The 17824-nt window shown below is 48.0% G+C and overlaps 1 protein-coding gene across 3 annotated transcripts; it reads left to right on the forward strand.

The window, feature by feature from the left end:
• The first annotated feature begins 1089 nt into the window (after positions 1–1089).
• Positions 1090–16037, forward strand: NCR2 (natural cytotoxicity triggering receptor 2). Of its 3 annotated transcripts, none has more exons than XM_003266294.2 (6): positions 1090–1410; positions 1568–1909; positions 6965–7100; positions 7171–7320; positions 8090–8196; positions 15826–16037. In XM_003266294.2, the coding sequence occupies exons 1-6, from the start codon at positions 1359–1361 to the stop codon at positions 15849–15851; spliced, it is 813 nt and encodes a 270-aa protein (XP_003266342.2). In that variant the 5' UTR covers positions 1090–1358; the 3' UTR covers positions 15852–16037. The 3 variants fall into 3 exon arrangements, with proteins under 3 accessions (XP_003266342.2, XP_003266343.2, XP_003266344.2); XM_003266295.2 differs by having other exon boundaries at positions 7207–7320; XM_003266296.4 differs by lacking the exon at positions 8090–8196 and having other exon boundaries at positions 7207–7320.
• The last annotated feature ends 1787 nt before the right edge of the window (positions 16038–17824 follow it).

A 17824-nucleotide genomic window follows, 5' to 3' on the forward strand; every position in this document is an offset into this window, starting at 1 on the left:
GAATCTGCTGAGGGTCTCGAGAAAGTGTGCATGAGCACGCTTTGTAAATGATGCTTGTGTGAGTGAGTGGCGGGCATCGCTCCCTGAGCTGTCTTTTAGCTCCAAAGCTCCAGCCTGATGTCCCACCTTGGGCCCTTGGGCGCCAACATCTGATAGCCCTACTGTGTCCTCCTTTTGCCTGCCCCTCTGCCCTTCCCATTCTCAGTCTCTATGTACTCCTACTGTAAGGAGAAGGGCAGTGTACTGAGATGGAGTGGGGAGCAGGAGTCCAGGAGCAGGCAAAGCAGTGGACTTGGAATCGAGTCCACTTGACAAGTTCCAGTTCCCATCTCAGTTATTACCTCTGTTCGCAGAGCTCCCGGCAGCAGCTCGCCAGTCCAGCAGAGCCCCCAGTGGTGCAACTGCAATTACACACAGTGTCTCTACCAGTCCTAAGATATATTAGCTCGTTCTCTTTGTAAATTGCATCTTATTTTAAAATTAAATCTTCAAAGTGCTGACATTAACTAAAGAAAAAGATGCTAGAGTCTTTCATCTGTTTATGTTTTAATTAAACAAAGTTTCTCCAAGGTCCTTAAGTGGTGGAGGTCCAGGATGCAGAGATGAGGCCAGGTCCTGGTTCCTGGGCTCCCTCTACCCCACCCCACTGATGCATCCCATGCTCCGTGTGCTCTCCCGACCCTCCCCTCCCCTACCTTTGCCAGGGACCCTCTCTAGCCTCCCTTGCTGGTTTTGAATCTCCACCTCCTCCCCCCCTCTCCTCTCCCGCACCCACGAAACCTCCCAGAGTGGAAGCACATCACTGACCCACCACGGAGGCCTCGGCATGACGTCCCTGGCCATCCTGTGACCAGTGGGGCTTGGGGCTTGTGATCAGGGTTCCAAGTGCCCCTGAGCTTGTCATCCACCCTCAGCCTGACTTTACCTAGAAAGGGCAGCAAAGCCAGGGCCCCGCGAAGAAGAGGCAGCACACAGAGGGGGCAAGGGGGAAGCAGTCCATAACTCACCCACAGTTTCCTCCTGGCCTTTTCAGCTCCTCCCTCAGGGGTAGGTCATGGTGGGGAGGGGCAGCTGGGCATGGGGGAGAGCAGGCATCTTCTACAGAGGCTTGGGAAGCTGTGTGCTGGACAGCACCGAGCCCACCAGACCCAGACTCACCTACAGCTGGAGCTCCCCCCTTCCCTGTGCCCACAGAATCTGCCCTTTGCAGTCTCCCATCTCCCCAACCCAGGCCTTAGCCTGTCTCATTTTTCTATCAGAGGTGCTGGAAGAGCAGCAGAATCAGGCCCAGCTCCCAATTCCCTCTCCCCAGTCTTCTCCAGGTGTCCCCTCCCACGAGCACACAGGAAAAGGACCACATGGCCTGGCGAGCCCCACACCCACTGCTGCTGCTGCTGCTGCTGTTCCCAGGTGAGGGGGAGGAGGAGCCCAGGGAGCAGAGGAGATGGGTGTGGTGGGGACTGTCGGGACAGCAGGGCAGGGAGCAGGTGGCCCTGTGGCCAGAGGCCTGCTGTGAGGCAGGTTGTGCGCGGGGCCTTGACCTATGCATTACTTCATCATTCTCCAGGCTCTCAGGCGCGATCCAAGGCTCAGGTGCTTCAAAGTGTGGCAGGGCAGACGCTAACCGTGAGATGCCAGTACCCACCCACGGGCAGGCTCTACGAGAAGAAAGGCTGGTGTAAGGAGGCTTCAGCACTTGTGTGCATCAGGTTAGTCACCAGCTCCAAGCCCAGGACGGTGGCTTGGACCTCTCGATTCGCAATCTGGGACGACCCTGATGCTGGCTTCTTCACTGTCACCATGACTGATCTGAGAGAGGAAGACTCAGGACATTACTGGTGTAGAATCTACCGCCCTTCTGACAACTCTGTCTCTAAGTCCGTCAGATTCTATCTGGTGGTATCTCCAGGTGAGCTCTTTCCCTAGGGTCGTCAGAGGGGTGCCCCTCACCCCCTTTTGGTGCCTCCATCACCCCTGGTTTCCTAATCGTGGAAGCCACCCATGCCCATGCCCCAGTCTCCTGGGAAGGCTGTTGGGAACAGGTGCAGGGGGAACTCATATGTGCACAAGAGCAGCCATCTCACAGTCTCCATGACTCCCAAGCCTGCAGCCCAGGCCTCCTGAGAGATGCTGAAACAGAGCCGGTGAGCATGCTGAACAGTCAGCCTATATGACCCTGCTACAGGAGGGCAGGACCACCCGGCATCTTTGGTACATAGTAGGTGCCTGGGAAAGGTGCATCCACTGGCTGTCCCCACCATGTAGAGCCAGTGGTATCTGGGTATAGTCTAGATACCAAGATACTATGGGTATCCCTCATAGTCCAGATCAGGGACTAAGAATGGGTGAAAAAAACCAAGAATGAGTGAAAAAAAAAATCAAAAGAAAAACAACATTTTGTGACCTACAGGAAATTCCAATTTCAGTGCCTATAAGTAGAGTCACTTTTTGGAACACAGCCATGCCCACTCATTCACCTATTGTCTGTGGCCCTTTTCATGCTGTGACAGCAAAATTGAGCAGCTGCGACAGAGACCACATGGCTCATCCCTGACCCTTTACAGAAAGTGTGCCAACCTCCTGCTCAGAGCAGAGCTACTCAAAGTTCCTATGGAAGAGGACCTTTCAAAAAAAAAATCTGTAATTCACATGACTAATTTTTTTTGTAAAATACGGTAAAAACAAATGACTAGAAAAAGAAGAAAAAGACATACAAAGTACAAGCCCCAAATTCATGAAATTTGACAAACATAAAATTACATTTTAATAAATACAATCAGAACAAATATCACATAGGGAAAAATTTATAAAAACTGTACACGTTGTTCATTTGAAAGTGTGCCTAAAGGTGATTTGTGTAGTGGCTTAATGGTATACCCATAACGTTTTGTTATTCCTCAGTTAAAACTAAATACAAAGTTAGAAGGGAAATTGCAATTCTCCATATTAAATGCCAATATACACCCTTCAAACAAACACCCTGTCTATCCGTATTTAAGGATTATAATGTGACAAATGAGCACTTTTCTTACTTGGTAACTTACCTAATCTGAGAACTATTTATGACACCACATCGCTTAGGAGATAATGTATAAAGAAACTGTATTGATTTTTTTTAAAATAATACTCATAGTAGAAGACCAGAAAACTGGTCTCACAGAGGTATAATGTCAGAAACAGAAGAAATTTTAAAGCAATTCCGACAAGCTCAACAGTTTTATGTTTAACTTTTGCAAGAGGAAGCAAGCGATGGTGTAATTTCAAAATGCATCTTCAACCCTTTATCAGTAGCCAGTTCCAAAACTTTCTCCTAAAAGTTATAGTTTAAATTATCTTTTGATGGGAAAATATGGATTCTAGATCTATGAATTTCCTCTGCATATATCTTCTTTTGACAAAAAACAAAATTCAAAACATGCCATCAAATTATTAATGTTTTCCCATGAACACTTATGAAGATATGCAATATCAATATTATCACCTATTTTGTTGATAAATGTTATTAAATTAAGAACACGTCATAACAATTCATAGAAATGGTTCTTCTGACTTTTATGTTTGCACTTAGACTTTATTTGCCATTGAAAAACATGCTGCTTTACTTCCTTGCATGGAAATATTAACATCAGAACCATAATATAAACAAGCCTGATGGTGCAATTCACATTTGTACTAAACTGGCTTCTTGTCTTGAAGAAACATTAGGAATTCTTTCTATAGATGAAACATTCTCAACAAAACTTTAAATTTGGCATGCAACAGTAGCTGTTTATAATCTGTTTCCATATTACCACATAATAAAGAGAATGATTTCAAATTTAATATATTCACCTTATAAAATTCACAATTTTGTCCACGTTGGTCAGCACAACATTCAGTTAAGCTGCTTTATTTTTCATAGCAAAATTCTCTCAATGAAGGAAGCAGTGCATTAATTTAAAATCTAGCCCAAGACTTCTTAACCTGGATGACATTTTCCTGTCATTGCAACTGCAGCCATCAGAACATACTCTTACATAAAACTGAACTCCCAAACCACATTTTGATAATATAACCTTCATAGTTTTATACAGTTCAGAGCTAGTTGTGTTTGTGACAATTAAGCTAAAAGATATAGAATTCCTTCATACCATTGGTTCAAATTGCATATACTAAAAGAATAGCTATGAGAGCAATATTTGTGCATTTTTTCAAATTGCCATGAAAAATACTTTACTAGCTTTATTTGTTCTAGGAGGTGGTCATCCATCTCATTATCCAATTCCTGAATATGTTGACCTAAGGTGTCAAGGGAAAATGATATCAAGCTCCCTTCTTTGCTATAAATTACCCAATGTCGTAAAGCAAACGTTGTTCAGTAATGTTTTGGCAATTGTAGTTGGATTGTTGGTCTTTGCAATACAAAATGTTACTTTACAAGAAGCCACAAAGTCTAGAGCTTATATGTGAAATATGGATTCCTTTCAAGAGCTTTTCAATCCAATACTCTTTTTTTTCCTAAAAACAGTTTGTTGTGAACTTGTGTTTTTCCGTTTTATATGTATATGCCATTTATTTTTTTGTTTTGTTTTATTTCATTTTGAGATGGAGTCTCGCTCTGTCTGGAGTGCAGTGGCACAATCTCGGCTCCCTGCAACCTCCACCTCCAGGGTTCAAGTGATTCTCCTGCCTCAGCCTCTGGTGTAGCTGGGACTACAGGCGCCTGCCACCACACCCGGCTAATTTTTGTATTTTTAGTAGAGATGGGGTTTCACCATATTGGTCAGCCTGGTCTCGAACTCCTGACCTCAGGTGATCCGCCTGGCTCGGCCTCCCAAAGTGCTGGGATTACAGGCGTGATCCACCCCACCCGGCCCAACTCAAGGTCTTTAACCTTAATCACATCTGCAAATTTCCCTTTGCCGTGGAAGGCAATGTCCTCACAGGTACCTGGGATTAGGGAATAGACATTTTGGGGTACCCTTATTCTGCCTACCACAATGAGAGATTCTGCTTTCAAACAAATCCAGCACAAACTCTTTGGAATAATTGCAGAAGGAAAAAATTTCTTTGGAATCAGTTCTACCATCTTCATTTGGCTTACTGTCACTGCCACATTCAGGAAAGATGTGTTTTTTCAGTGACTTTTGTTTTGCTATCTGTTCATTAGAATGCTAATTAGGTAATCACTATTCTACTCTAAATTAGCTAATCATGTTACACTCTAAATTTTGTTTAAAAAAAGTTTGATTAAAAATGAAAATGATTGTAAAAATAATAAATTATAAAATTATACATCTTTCCAGATGTTTATACACTTTTGGGTTATAGCTAACAACTTTATTTATTTATTTATTTATTTATTTATTTTGAGACAGAGTCTCGCTCTGTCACCCAGGCTGGAGTGCGGTGGCACTATCTTGGCTCACTGCGACCTCTGCCTCCCAGGTTCAACCTATTCTCATGCCTCAGTCTCCCGAGTAGCTGGGATTACAGGCGCCTGCTACCATGCCTGGCTAATTTTTTGTATTTTTAGTACAGACGTGGTCTCACCATGTTGGTCAGGCTGGTCTCAAACTGCTGACCTCAAGTGATCCACCTGTCTCGGCCTCCCAAAGTGCCGGGATTACAGGCGTGAGCCACCACGTCTGGCCACTAACAACTAATTTTAAAGTATCACACACTGTAACATGGCTCTGGCGTAGGTTACTAGCACACAGCTCACTCCATATTTGACTCTCCATGCTAATTTGACAACACCCAAGCTGGTCTATATCCTGTTCAATGAGATGAGACGAGTTAACTAATCACAGGCTTGGATCTTGAGGCAGTATCAAATTGATATAAACGTTTTGAAACCCCTGCTCCCAATTTTTATACTTACCTTGTTGTGGAAGGGTTACAGACAATTTGTAGACCAGCACCAGGCCACAGATGACACATTCAATAGCCCAGGTCTAGGATTTTACCAGTGTCCCAAATACCTCTCCCAGGCTGAGCACAGGGTTATCCTGGCCAGCATCCTAGACAGCCTCAGAGAGTGTCCTATGGGACAGGATCGTGTCCACAGGTCCATAGTCCTGTGACTTTCTCCAGGGAGGACCTTCCAGGGCAGTCCCTGGGGTGAGGAATGACTCAGTCTCAGGCACCCTCTCCTCCACGCCCCTCCCAGCCCTTTCCCCTTCTTTCCCCTTCTCCCCACCTCCTGGACTCCAGTTAGGTATGTAGACCTAGTCTGCTAGGTCGAGACGCTGAGAATCCCCACTTCCTCTCCCAGCCTTGGTTCCAACCCCACTTTCTTTTCCTTCGCCACCCCGCCACCCTCCAACAGCCAATGGCTTTTTGACCTCAACAGTCTCCATCACTTTTCCAGAGACAGCCATTCCCCACCTCCACCAAGGGCTCTAAGCACGGGTGGGTCTGGGTCTTCCTGGGAAGGTGAACGGCAGGAGTGGTGCGCAGCCGGTTCACGGAGTCCCAGAGTCAAGAGCGGCTGTGAAAGACATTCCCTGGGCTGCTGAGGCTTGGGGTCCAGGGCTGTGCAGCAGAACTGGGAGGGGCAGGGATCTGAAAATTACCCTTCAAATTCCCCACAAGAGGCTCCCTTCCCAAGTCCCAGAGGCATGAGAAAGAGAATGGAGGGCAGAGAGCCGGAGGGTCCGGAAGCATCATGGCCATGTCCACCCTTAGGAGGCTCAGGTGGGTGCCCATCCGAAGACTCGAGTGCCTCCTGAGTCCTCTTCCAGTGCTCCTCCTGGACTCAAGGATACAACTGCAGGGGCCCAGTAGAGCCCAGGCCACAGGTGTGTCTAATTCTGAGCCAGAGGACTTCACAGTTCAGTCCCCACCCCTCAAATCAGTTTTCTTCTCTGGGCGCACGGGTTCTGTTCCCAGTCCGGTCCAACTCCCCCATTGAGCTCTCCTGCCGGCAGGCACAAGTGAGGTCTCCCACTCACTAACCACAGCTCTTTCTCCTCCCTGGCAGCCTCTGCCTCCACACAGACCTCCTGGGCTCCCCGCGACCTGGTCTCTTCACAGACCCAGACCCAGAGCTGTGTGCCTCCCACTGGAGTAGCCAGACAAGCCCCTGAGTCTCCATCTACCATCATTGTCCCTTCACAGTGAGTTTCGGGGTGCCCGTAGCCACACAGGCCTGGGAGGGGGCTGGCAGGTGGAGACTTTCCTCCCCAGCCCGTCCTCTCCCCTTCCTGTCCCTCTGCCTTCCAGGCCACAGAACTCCACGCTCCACCCTGGCCCTGCAGCCCCCAGTGCCCTGGTCCCTGTGCTCTGTGGACTCCTCATAGCCAAGAGCCTGGTGCTGTCAGCCCTGCTCGTCTGGTGGTGAGTGTGGTGTGGGTTGGACTCGGGGAAAATGGAACAGGGAACAGCTTCTGCCCAGGATAGAGGGTCAGAGGGGAATCGGCCAGAGAACAGAGGTGGAAATTATAATCGGCAGAACTCTCCGAATTAAAGCCCTCATGGAGTCCATCCGTCTGACATGTCACACAGGCTCACCTTTGTCCTTCAGCTGCAAACTTGCAGGAATCTCATCCATGTTTCTCTGTCTCTGTGTTTTCTCCTCTCTCTCTCCCTCTCTCTCTCTCTTTCTTCCCCCTACTCCCTTTTCCTCCCTTGCCCTCTCCATTCCTCCTCCTCCCTCTTTCCCATTCCACCCACTTCCTCTCTCCCTGTCTCTCTACCCCTCCCTCCTCTCCTCTTCTTCCCTCTACCTTTCTCCTTCTCTCTTTCCCTCTCCCCTGTCCCTCCCCTCCCCCATCCCTCCATCAGAAACACAGACCTACACAGCTGGAAAGTCCCTCCCACCATCTGCCCTTCCAGGCAAGCCCAAGTCCAGGGACTCCCTGAAGCCACCATCCCAGGACTCCACCTCATTCTAGTCCTGAGGGAGAGAGGGTAGACACAGGAGGGAAACAGCCCCCAGGGAGAAGGGGACACATGGGAAAAACCATAGGTGGGGCTGAGTGAAAGGTGCGGGGACAACTCAGTCAGGCCAGAAGCCAGCTTGCTGGAGGAGGGGCAGGCTTGGGGAGAGGGACAGTTTGGGAGAATGGATTCAAGTCACTTCATGTATTTCTCCCCGCATCTCAAGGGTCTTAAGGAATCGGCACGTGCAGCATCAAGGGAGGTCTCTGCTGTACCCAGCTCAGCCCAGGCCTCAGGCCCATAGACGCTTCCCACTGAGCCACAGGGCCCCAGGTGGGCAGCCAGTCTCCAACAAGGCTGGCTCCCAGGAGCTCCTCCCTGACTTCTGACCTCTGCATTATCTGCAAAGAAAAGGCCAGGACTTGATCCAAGGCCTTTGGCCACACCCTCCCTGCAGAGCTGCAGAGCCCAGGCCCTCTACTTGCTCACCCTCAGTTTGCACTGCGGCCAGCACCCGGCTGTGGGAGCAAAGCCCCAGCACCTGCAGCATCTTTCTACCAAACCTGAGTCACTGATGACAATCCCTCTTCCCTGCCTCCTCCTCCTATCTATAGCCCCTGATAGAAGAAAAACTTGAGGCCTGTAACGCTGGTGGCTGACACCTGTAGTACCGCCACTGTGGGAGGCCAAGGATGGAGGATGGCTTGAAGCCAAGAGTTCCCAGTTGCAGTGAGCCATGATCATGCCACTGCACTCCAGCCTGAGCCACAGAGTGAGACCTTGTCTCTAAAACAGAAAAGAAGAAAAGAAACACTTTAGACAAAATAAATTTAACAGAGTTTGAGCAAAGAACGATTTGCAAATTGGGCAGTCCTCAGAGCCAAAAGAGGTTTAGAGAACTCTGCTCTGCAACCTGGGCAGTTGTAGAGACAGAAAAAGACTGAAGAAAGCGGAAACAAGGAACAAAAAGAAATTGGTCATTTCAAAGTTACCTTCTTGGTAAAAGGTTAAAGCAGAGGGGACTTCCCTACCATACTGGCTAAAACTGGCCTGTTGAGGGATTTGGCTGTTACCTCTCTCTCCTAATTTCTCGGAAGGTGAGATAAACAACTTGATTTTGGCTTGGTGGTGTGGAACCTTAGCACCAGTGACCCCATTTTGGTTTGGGCTGTTGGGCCTAGTGCAGGAGCTCAGTCTAAACCAATGGCCTCTTATTACTCTTATTTAACACCCCAAATCCAGACGCCTGGGTCACCCCGACATTTCCCTCTCCCTCTCCCCTTGCTCAGCCACACTCTGCCAAGGCCTCTCCTATTGTGCCTCCTCCCCCTTTCCAAGCCCCTTCACCTCACACTGGCACTCAGACCACTGTCTCAGCCACCTAACAGGGGGTCCTGTCTTCAGTCCCCGCCTCCTAGATTGTTCCCCTGATACGTCCCTTCCCAACAATACCTCTGTGCATTTCTGCCACCCAGGAATTGAAGTCCAGTGTCGTTACTGGGGTCGCAATAATGCTTTGCCTAGATCAGCCACCCCTGCAGCACAGCACCCCACTGTGCTGTCCTTACCACCAGCAGCATGGCTGCAGCCTCCACAATGAAGTGAACCTTTCTTTTTTCCCGCACAAGCTGGTCAAGAGGCACCTCAACTCACCACATTCAAGATCACTCTGTGCCTTGCCCCAGGACTGTCACCCCCACAGCGCTGTTCTCTCTTTCTGACACTTACAATCCCGATGTTGGACCTACCGGACTGAGCCTGACGTGATTATCTTTTCTCTCCCATTTGTCATCTATTTTTCTTTATTCCTACTTTCTGAGAAAGTTCCTCAAGGTTACATTCGATTCAAATGTTTTCAATGTACACGATCACATTTTTCATTTCTAAACGGTCCATTTGTTCTCCGAATGTTCCTTTTTATAGCACAGCATGTTTTATTTTGGCAAGCCACATTTTCTCTGGAAATATTAAAGTTTTAACTTTTGAACTTTTCCGAAGCTTTCCATATTTTCTGTGTCCTCCAAGTGCCCATCATATCTTTTATTTTCTCCTTTCACTGACCTCTGTCTTTCTTCAGAGCTTTCTAGAAACCTTTGCCGCTTCTCGGCCACCCACTGTCGACCACCCACTCTCTCAGAAGCCCCGTGGGCGTCGCGGGGTGCTGTGGGCTCCAGGCTGATTGGGCCGGAGCATGGCTCCATTTTTTCTCTTTCACAGCTCTGTTTCTCCAGAAAGGACTGTTAGCTGTCCTCCCTGGGAGTGTAAGTCTAGACCCAGGGTTCTAGACACCAACTGGAGCAGAGCAAAGGGGTCTCGCTGCCCAGTGTCTGTTCCCACCCAAGCCCCCACTGCACACTCTCTCTCTGTGGCTCCCTGTGCCCTGAGCAGAGCATCTCTGTGTCACCCGCATCAGAGACTTACCTCAAGCTCTCTGCAGCTGTTGAGAGAGAGGAAAGACAGAGGATGTGGGCAGCTAACCTACTCTCAGTCTCACGGAAGCCAGAGAATCTAGGAGTCTAAGTGATTCTTAAAGCTCCAAGCTGTTCTCTGGTTCCCAGCACCCACTTCAATGCTGCCTTAAGAGATACCTGCACCTCCCATTTCTCCACCTTTCTAGGGTTCTAAGGTAAAAATGACTTCCCTCTTATTCCCCCACTCCCACCAGCTCTCTCTGATCTGTGGAGTCATCTGATTTTACCCACCTTCAAAACGTGTGTGGAGCTCTCCGTTTATCCTTGAGGATGGGTTTATGCCACTTTTATCCAGTTATTGCTGCTTTCACCTTCTTGGCAAGAGTGAGGAGGGACCCCAGATTTTCCATCCAAACACCCCTCCCCAGCGCCCGCCACCAAGGGCAGGAGCAAGCGAGATCCCAGGTCTCCACTTGCTCCTGTAAAGACTCCTCACCCCCTCCCCTTCCCCCAAGGTCAGCACTCAGACTCCAGTACAGCCTCTTGGTGCCTTATTATATCCCTGTCCACTCCAGTTGCCATAAGATGCCCAGAATGCCCTAGTCCTCCCTCATCACCAGACTCCCAACTCAGTAAGACCTTGTAAATCCATTACATTAGACCCAATTCCCACTCGTCCCAAATCCCATAAGCTTTCCACCCTGCCCCTGAAGTGCGCAGTCATCAGCACAAGCCCCTGTATGCTCAGCTTCTCTGAATGTCGCCACGGTACTCTCCCTGACATCTGCCTGTTCTCCGAGGACACTGCTTTCCCCGCGGTTCTCTTTCGGCGGGAGGGGGCGGTTTGTTCTCCTTCGCCTTGTGCTCCTGAGCCCGAGGGTGGGGTCAGTGTCCTCTGTGCTCCTCATGGCCCCTTCCTATCTTCCTATCCTCCCTAAAGCATTCCACAAGTAGCTTTCTGCCATCAGGATGTATCACTGTGGGTGGCCGCCCATCATTGCTGCAGATTCTGTACAATCTGGGGCACAGCTCTTTATTCCTTGTGGGTCTTAACCCCAGGCTCAATGTCACTCTGACTGCTCCCGCCATAATTCTTTGTGATCTTGGGCCCATGTGGACTCAAGATCTACATGAATGATTCTTCCAAATCTCTGGCATCTCAGTTTCTTGGCCTCCTCTCCCCAATGGTCTTGTCCTCTTCCCTATCTCAGCCACCCTTGCAGATGGTCAGTAAGCGCCAATAGCTCCCCTCTTAATCTCATTCCCACCACCCCCTACCTCAATCCTGCTAACCTGATCCCAGTATTGCTTCTACACTACAGGGACCCATGATCCATTTATCCTGCCACCTGCCCCTTTCCGCCATCTCACTCATGCTTTCCCTTCCCTTAGATTCCATGATCCAACCTCAAATCACTCTTTGGCACACAGCCTCCACTTCTGTGCTCCTCTCACCTTTTATTGAACTCCTCTGGGAAAACTGTAACCCTGGTTGAACCTAGCTTCCTGCTTACTCTGTGCCTGTGTCCAGCCAAGATGAATGTGGCTGTGGCTGACAAAATACAACCTATCATCCCGAAACGTCTCACTGTCAGCACGTGACCTTGAGAGTGGAGTGGCTCTGCTCCATTCTAGACCCACATCATCCCCTGCCCTCCCTCTCCACATGCTCAGCTGTTGTGCCCACATCCTAACTCACTGAAAAGAGAGAGGGAGGGAGGAAAGAGAGAAAGGGAGGGAGGGAGGGATAGAATGAGAGGAAGAGAAAAAGAGGGAAGGAAGGAAAGAAGGAAGAGGGAGGGAGGGAAGGAAGGAGAAAAAAGAACGTCCACTTGATCCCACCACACCTACCAATCATCTGCCTCTCTTCTTCCTCTCACTCTCCCTACTCTCATCTCAAGCCAATCACTTTCCTTCAGCTCCAAATCCCATCTTCTCTTGTCTACACAAGAATATTCCAGTCAAGCATGGAGGTGCGTACTTGTGGTCCCAGCTACTTGGGAGGCTGAGGCAGGAGGATTGCTTGAGCCTGAGCTGTCGAGGTTGCAGTGAACTATGATCACGCCACTGCACTCCAGCCTGGGTGACAGAGCAAGACCCTGTCTAGAATAGAAAAAGGAATATTCATCTAGGAGCCACCCCTCTCTCCTGCATCATCTTCTTCCCCAGTTGTATGTCATGACCATCAGAATCTAAATGGGTTCTAATACATTAAACCCTCCCCACCTATAGCCCTCCAGCTACTGCTCCATCATCTTACTGTCCTCTGCAGCAAGGGCCCATGAAAGGACTGGCTGCACCATCAGCCTCCAAAGTTCTCTTTTCTTCTCTCTTGAAGCCACTCCAGTCAGGCCTTTGACTGTGCCACTCCTTGAAACAACTCCAGTGAGTTGTGCACTGTGAAATCCAGCAGCCAATGCTAAAAACCTCCTCACCCTGGGAAGAGGAGCACCCTAGGCATGGCCTCCCACTTCTGCCTGCTTGAGATGCTTTCTTCCCGGACTTCCAGGAAAAAAGAACTCTTGTGACTTTCTCCTGACTCATTTGATGTTGCATAATAAATTAGCCCCAAAACGTAGTAGCTTAAAACAACAAATGATACATATTCATTAGGTCACAGGTTTTTTGGGGGGATGGGGGTGTGATCAGAAATTTGGGAACAACTTAGCTGGGTGTTCCTGGCTCAGAACCTCTCTGGTGTCGCAGTCAGGATGTCAGCAAGAAGCGCGGTGGTGGGGAGGCTTGATGGAGGGCTGTGCCCAAGACGGTGCACCCTCACGTGGCTGCTCGCACAGGCCTCAGTTCTTTGCCATGTGAGCCTTTCTTCATGGCAAGGGAACTAACTTCCCAAGTGTGACTGATCCAAGAGAGGGTGCAGAAGGAGGAAGTCACAGTGCCATTAATAACCTAGTCCCTGAAATCACAAACCGTTGCTTCCACCATATTCTACTCTTTAAGCCAGTCATTGGGTCCAGCCCAATGGGATTCACCTCCATCCCTTGAAGGAAGGTATATTAAAGAATTCGTGCCTGTATTTTAAAACCACCACAGTACTCGCTCTGGCCACAAATTATTTACATTCCTCCCACATGCAAAAATACACTCAGTCCCACCAAAGGTCTCCCAAAGTCTCATCCCATTATGGCATCAGGATGAGGTCCAGGAACTCGTCATTTAAACCAGGTCCAGGTGTGGAGGAAATTCCTCAGGTGTAGTTCCTCAAGTACAATTCTCAGTATGAAGACCTGTGAGCCAGAGACAAGTTATCTGCCACACACACACAACCCCAATGTCCAATGTAGTACAGTCATAGGAAAACCACTACAGATATTTTTCTTCAAAAGAGGTGGAAGGGGGAGGCAAAAAAAAAAAAAAAAGTCACTGGTCCTTAGAAAATCAGAACTTTAGCTGGGCAAATGTTGGAAATTCCTTGATTCAGACACTGCTCAACTCCTACCTAGAAATAATTCTCAGTGGTTGTGGCTCCTTCCTCTGTTCTCGAGTATGTCTTCTGAGCCACTCTTCTCTTTCCATGAAAGGCAGCCCATATTTACAGCTTCATAACTTCCTCAGGCTGCTTCCTGCCAGTTTAATTTGGGGGATACAAAGTGAGATCCCAGATTTTATGCTATTTCTGTTCCTTTCAGTCCAATCTGGCAGTGTTTTGTGACTGTCATTCTCTTAAAAAAAAAAAAGTAGATCTCCTATAAAACTTATTATGACTCACTCCATTAGACAAAGACCATACCCACAAATTTCTCCAAGAGAAGATCTCTTCCACACCATGTGCTTTTGCCGAGACAGTGAGGATAATGTCCTTATACTTCTTAGATGCTCTAATGTTTGACTGAAAAATCTACGAAGCATGCACCCTTAAATTCATGAAAGGGCCTTTTGCCTGAGACACTATGTGAAATAATAATAATTATATATTATTGAAATCATTATAATTTAATATAAATTATTATATTTTTATTATATTTTTATTTTAATATATTTTATAAATTTTTTATATTTTTATATTTTATATTTTATTTACATATTTATATTAATTTTTATTAATAATGTTAAATACATTATAATTTTATATATTATTATATATTATATATATAATTTTCATATATATGTCTTTGACCCTAGTTCCTGACACAGACCTTCTAAGACCCTTATAAATTGGAGTGCTAAGATAATCTTTTGTTCTCATATTTGGTCTTTGACCTCTGTTCCTGACACAGAGCTCCTAAGACCTTTCTTATCTCCTGAGTGATAGAAGTGTCTAACACAGAGGTCCTACCGCCCTTGGAATTTCCTGGCATCTTTTCCTCTAAAGAGGTGACTGTTAGTGTGCTCTTGGATGGGGGCTGGTCACCAGAAGGATCAATCCATGATTGAAAGCTTGGAACTTTCACTCCACCTCCCATACCCCAGGGAGGGGAGGGGGCTGAAGACTGCATTAATCATTAATCATGTTGACATGATGAAGTCTCTGGAAAAATCACAAAAGTAAGGTTCAGGAGCTTCTGAGTTGGTGAACACATTCATGTGCTGGGAGGGGTGGTGCACCCCAGCTCCACGGAGACCAGAAGCTCCTACCCTCAAGCCCTTCCAGACCTGAAAACAATTTGGTTTTTCCTACAAAACACACTACCTTTCTGAGGTCTTAACAAAGGATTTTACAGCATAGCCTTGGTTTCATCTTTAGACCACATATTCCTGAACGTGCCCTGGATTTGATTTTAGCATCATTTACTGTCTGGAGGCTGAGGATTTTTTAAGTCATCAAGTCCCAGCTCCCTCATGTTGAAAAATCCTGCCTAGAGTTTACCTCTCACCTCTCTCATTTTACAATGAGCCACAAGAAGAAACCAGGTAGCACTTTCAAGACTTTGCCTGGAAATCCTAGCTGCACAACCCAGCTCCTGAGGGACATTTGCTACTTTCCACATTACTGCAGATGACAGTGTTGCTGAACTTTCTGCCATTATGTAACAAAGAACCCTGGAAAAGTTTCTTAAGGTCTCTACCCCCAGTCTCCTTATTGGTAAAAACAGGACTGATAACGCCCACATTACCAAGCTATTTGGATTTCTAAGTAGGGTGATATATTCAAAAAGCACCAGACAAAAGGGGAACACCGAACAAAGGCTGAGTTTTAGAGGGAGTGAGGTGTAGAAGAAAGCGGACTCAACTGTGACACAGCAGAGACCATCTGCCTTTCCGGAGCTTACTGCAGCTGGAAAGACAGATAATAGTGTGTGGGCAGAGGGTGAACTTGGAGACCTGAAGGAAACAGGCCCCTCTTCTTGGTGGACAGTAGAGGAAAATAAAGGAAAAAATCAGGGTGAGGAAACTGACCAAGCTGGGCTCAAAATCCACGCATACTCACTGACACCTTTCTAGCAGCAGTGGCCAGGGGCAGACTTCGTCCTTGTGAGGGGAGTATGGCAACCAACCCTGTAAGTAGTGGAACGGGGAAGGGGTTGCCTCTGCACCAATGTGCAGTTGTGTGGCAGTCTCTGACCACCTTCCTGGTTTCCTGATCTGATTGCAGGGGGAACATATGGTGGAAAACCCTGATGGAGCGCAGGAGCCTGGATACCAAAAAAGCCACCTGCCACCTTCAACAGGTCACGGACCTTCCCTGGACCTCAGTTTCCTCACCTGTAGAGAGAGAAATATTATATCACACTGTTGCAAGGACTAAGATAAGCGATGATGATGATGAACACACTTTGTGAATAATAAAATTATCTGAATGTTTTATTCCTGTTATTTCCTAAGTTTCCTTCAAACTCTGTCTGCATCCGCACATTTGATCTCTAGGGGACCAGCTTCTCTAGTTTGCCCTCTTTCCTCCATCATAACCCTTTCTTATCTTCAGTTCACCTGATGTCCCCTGTACGTCTGGGAGCTGCCTTAGATGCTGTTATAAGCAGGGAAGGGCACTGTACACAAGCCCAGTGAGTAGAAGGGCTGTGGGCAAGCAAGGCTTGGAAACAAGACCTGGGTTTGTTTTCTCAGCTCAGCCCTATATGAACTTGGACAGATAGGACACTGCCCCTCTCTGAACGTCTGTTTCTTTCTCTAGAAAATGAAGCGGATGCAGATGAGTTCTGAAACCCCTTCCCCATGAGGGTAAGTCAATAAGCATGAACTCAACACCTGCCTGTGCCCAGCTCAGAGACCAAGCACCACAGGACACAAACAAAAGGAGCCAACCTGGGAACACAGTTGTGAGTCCATAGGTGGAGGGGCCCCTGTGCAAGATTCCAGCACAGGCTGAAGGAAGGGAACAGTGGAGGGGGAGCAAAGCTGAAAAGACGTGGCTGGAGAGGGATAGAAAAGCAGGACACTAGTGGGTACCAGACAGTGGGGGAAGGAGCCCAACAAGGATGAGGAACTTTGCTGTGAAGTCATGTTAGTCAGGATGCTATGACCTTCCATGAGTCCGAAAGAGGGCACACAGCCCCAGGAAGGAGGCAAAACCCTGCCCCATCTCTACTCACCCCTAAGGTTCTGGGAGCATCCTGGCATCCAGGGACAATTTAGGCTCCCAGGGTCTGCGGTCTTTTTCTTGGAAACCCCAGTCTCCGGCTTCCTGTTTCCAGTTTTCACCTTCCTTCCTGGGCTCCTCTGGGGACCGGGCTCCTCTGGGGACCAGGCTCCATAGCCGGCCAAGGGCTAGAAAGTCTGGAGACAGCTGGCCGGGCGCGGTGGCTCATGCCTGTAATCCCAGCACTTTGAGAGGCTGAGGTGGGCAGATCACCTGAGGTCGGGAGTTCGAGACCAGCCTGACCAACATGGAGAAACCCCGTCTCTACTAAAAATGCAAAATTAGCCAGGCGTGGTGGCGCATGCCTGTAATCCCAGCTACTAGGGAGGCTGAGGCAGCAGAATCGCTTGAACCCAGGAGGTGGAGGTTGCAGTGAGCCGAGATCGCGCCATTGCACTCCAGCCTGGGAAACAAGAGCAAAACTCTGTCTCAAAAAAAGAAAAAAGAAAGTCTGGGGACAGCCAAGGTTTCAGGCAGACCAGAGCTTCTGCTCATGGTTAAAGTGCTGAACTTGTTGGGTCTAAATATGAATATGGACTGAGTAGTAGAGTCTATTAAGAAACTATTTTTAATTGCATTGGCTGTGATCATATTAATTTGCTATGCAGCAAGAGCTCTTGCTTTAGAAATGTATGATAAATTATTTAAGGGTGGAATGTCAGGATATCTGCAATTTATTTAAAAATACTTCCACATGAAAAAAAAAATATATCGTGAGTTAAAAATACAGAAGTGGAGTGGAGCACCTGGCCCCTGAGCTCTGCTGATGACAGGGCCTGCTATAGGCCCATCCTGTTCCTCCATGGAAATTAGACAAATGACCCTTCTTGCAGAGACCTCACAAAAAGGCACAGACACCCCCACCCCCAGCCCCGGGCCTATTAATTACAAAAATACACCCTAGCCAATACCTGGTAGAATTCCAACCCTGCTGGCCCAAACGCCCAGGGAGTTCCTGTGGTTATGGGATAACAGCCAACGCAGCCACCATCGAAGC

This window comes from Nomascus leucogenys, chromosome 17 (assembly GCF_006542625.1).
Source record: "Nomascus leucogenys isolate Asia chromosome 17, Asia_NLE_v1, whole genome shotgun sequence".
Classification (NCBI taxonomy): Eukaryota; Metazoa; Chordata; class Mammalia; order Primates; family Hylobatidae; genus Nomascus; species Nomascus leucogenys.

Coding starts and splice junctions, on each gene's coding strand:
- NCR2 (XM_003266296.4), top strand. CDS start 1,359: ATGGCCTGGCGAGCCCCACACCCACTGCTGCTGCTGCTGCTGCTGTTC. Junction 1,910..6,964: donor CTATCTGGTGGTATCTCCAG/GTGAGCTCTTTC, acceptor CCTCCCTGGCAG/CCTCTGCCTCCACACAGACC. Junction 7,321..15,825: donor TCAGCCCTGCTCGTCTGGTG/GTGAGTGTGGTG, acceptor ATCTGATTGCAG/GGGGAACATATGGTGGAAAA.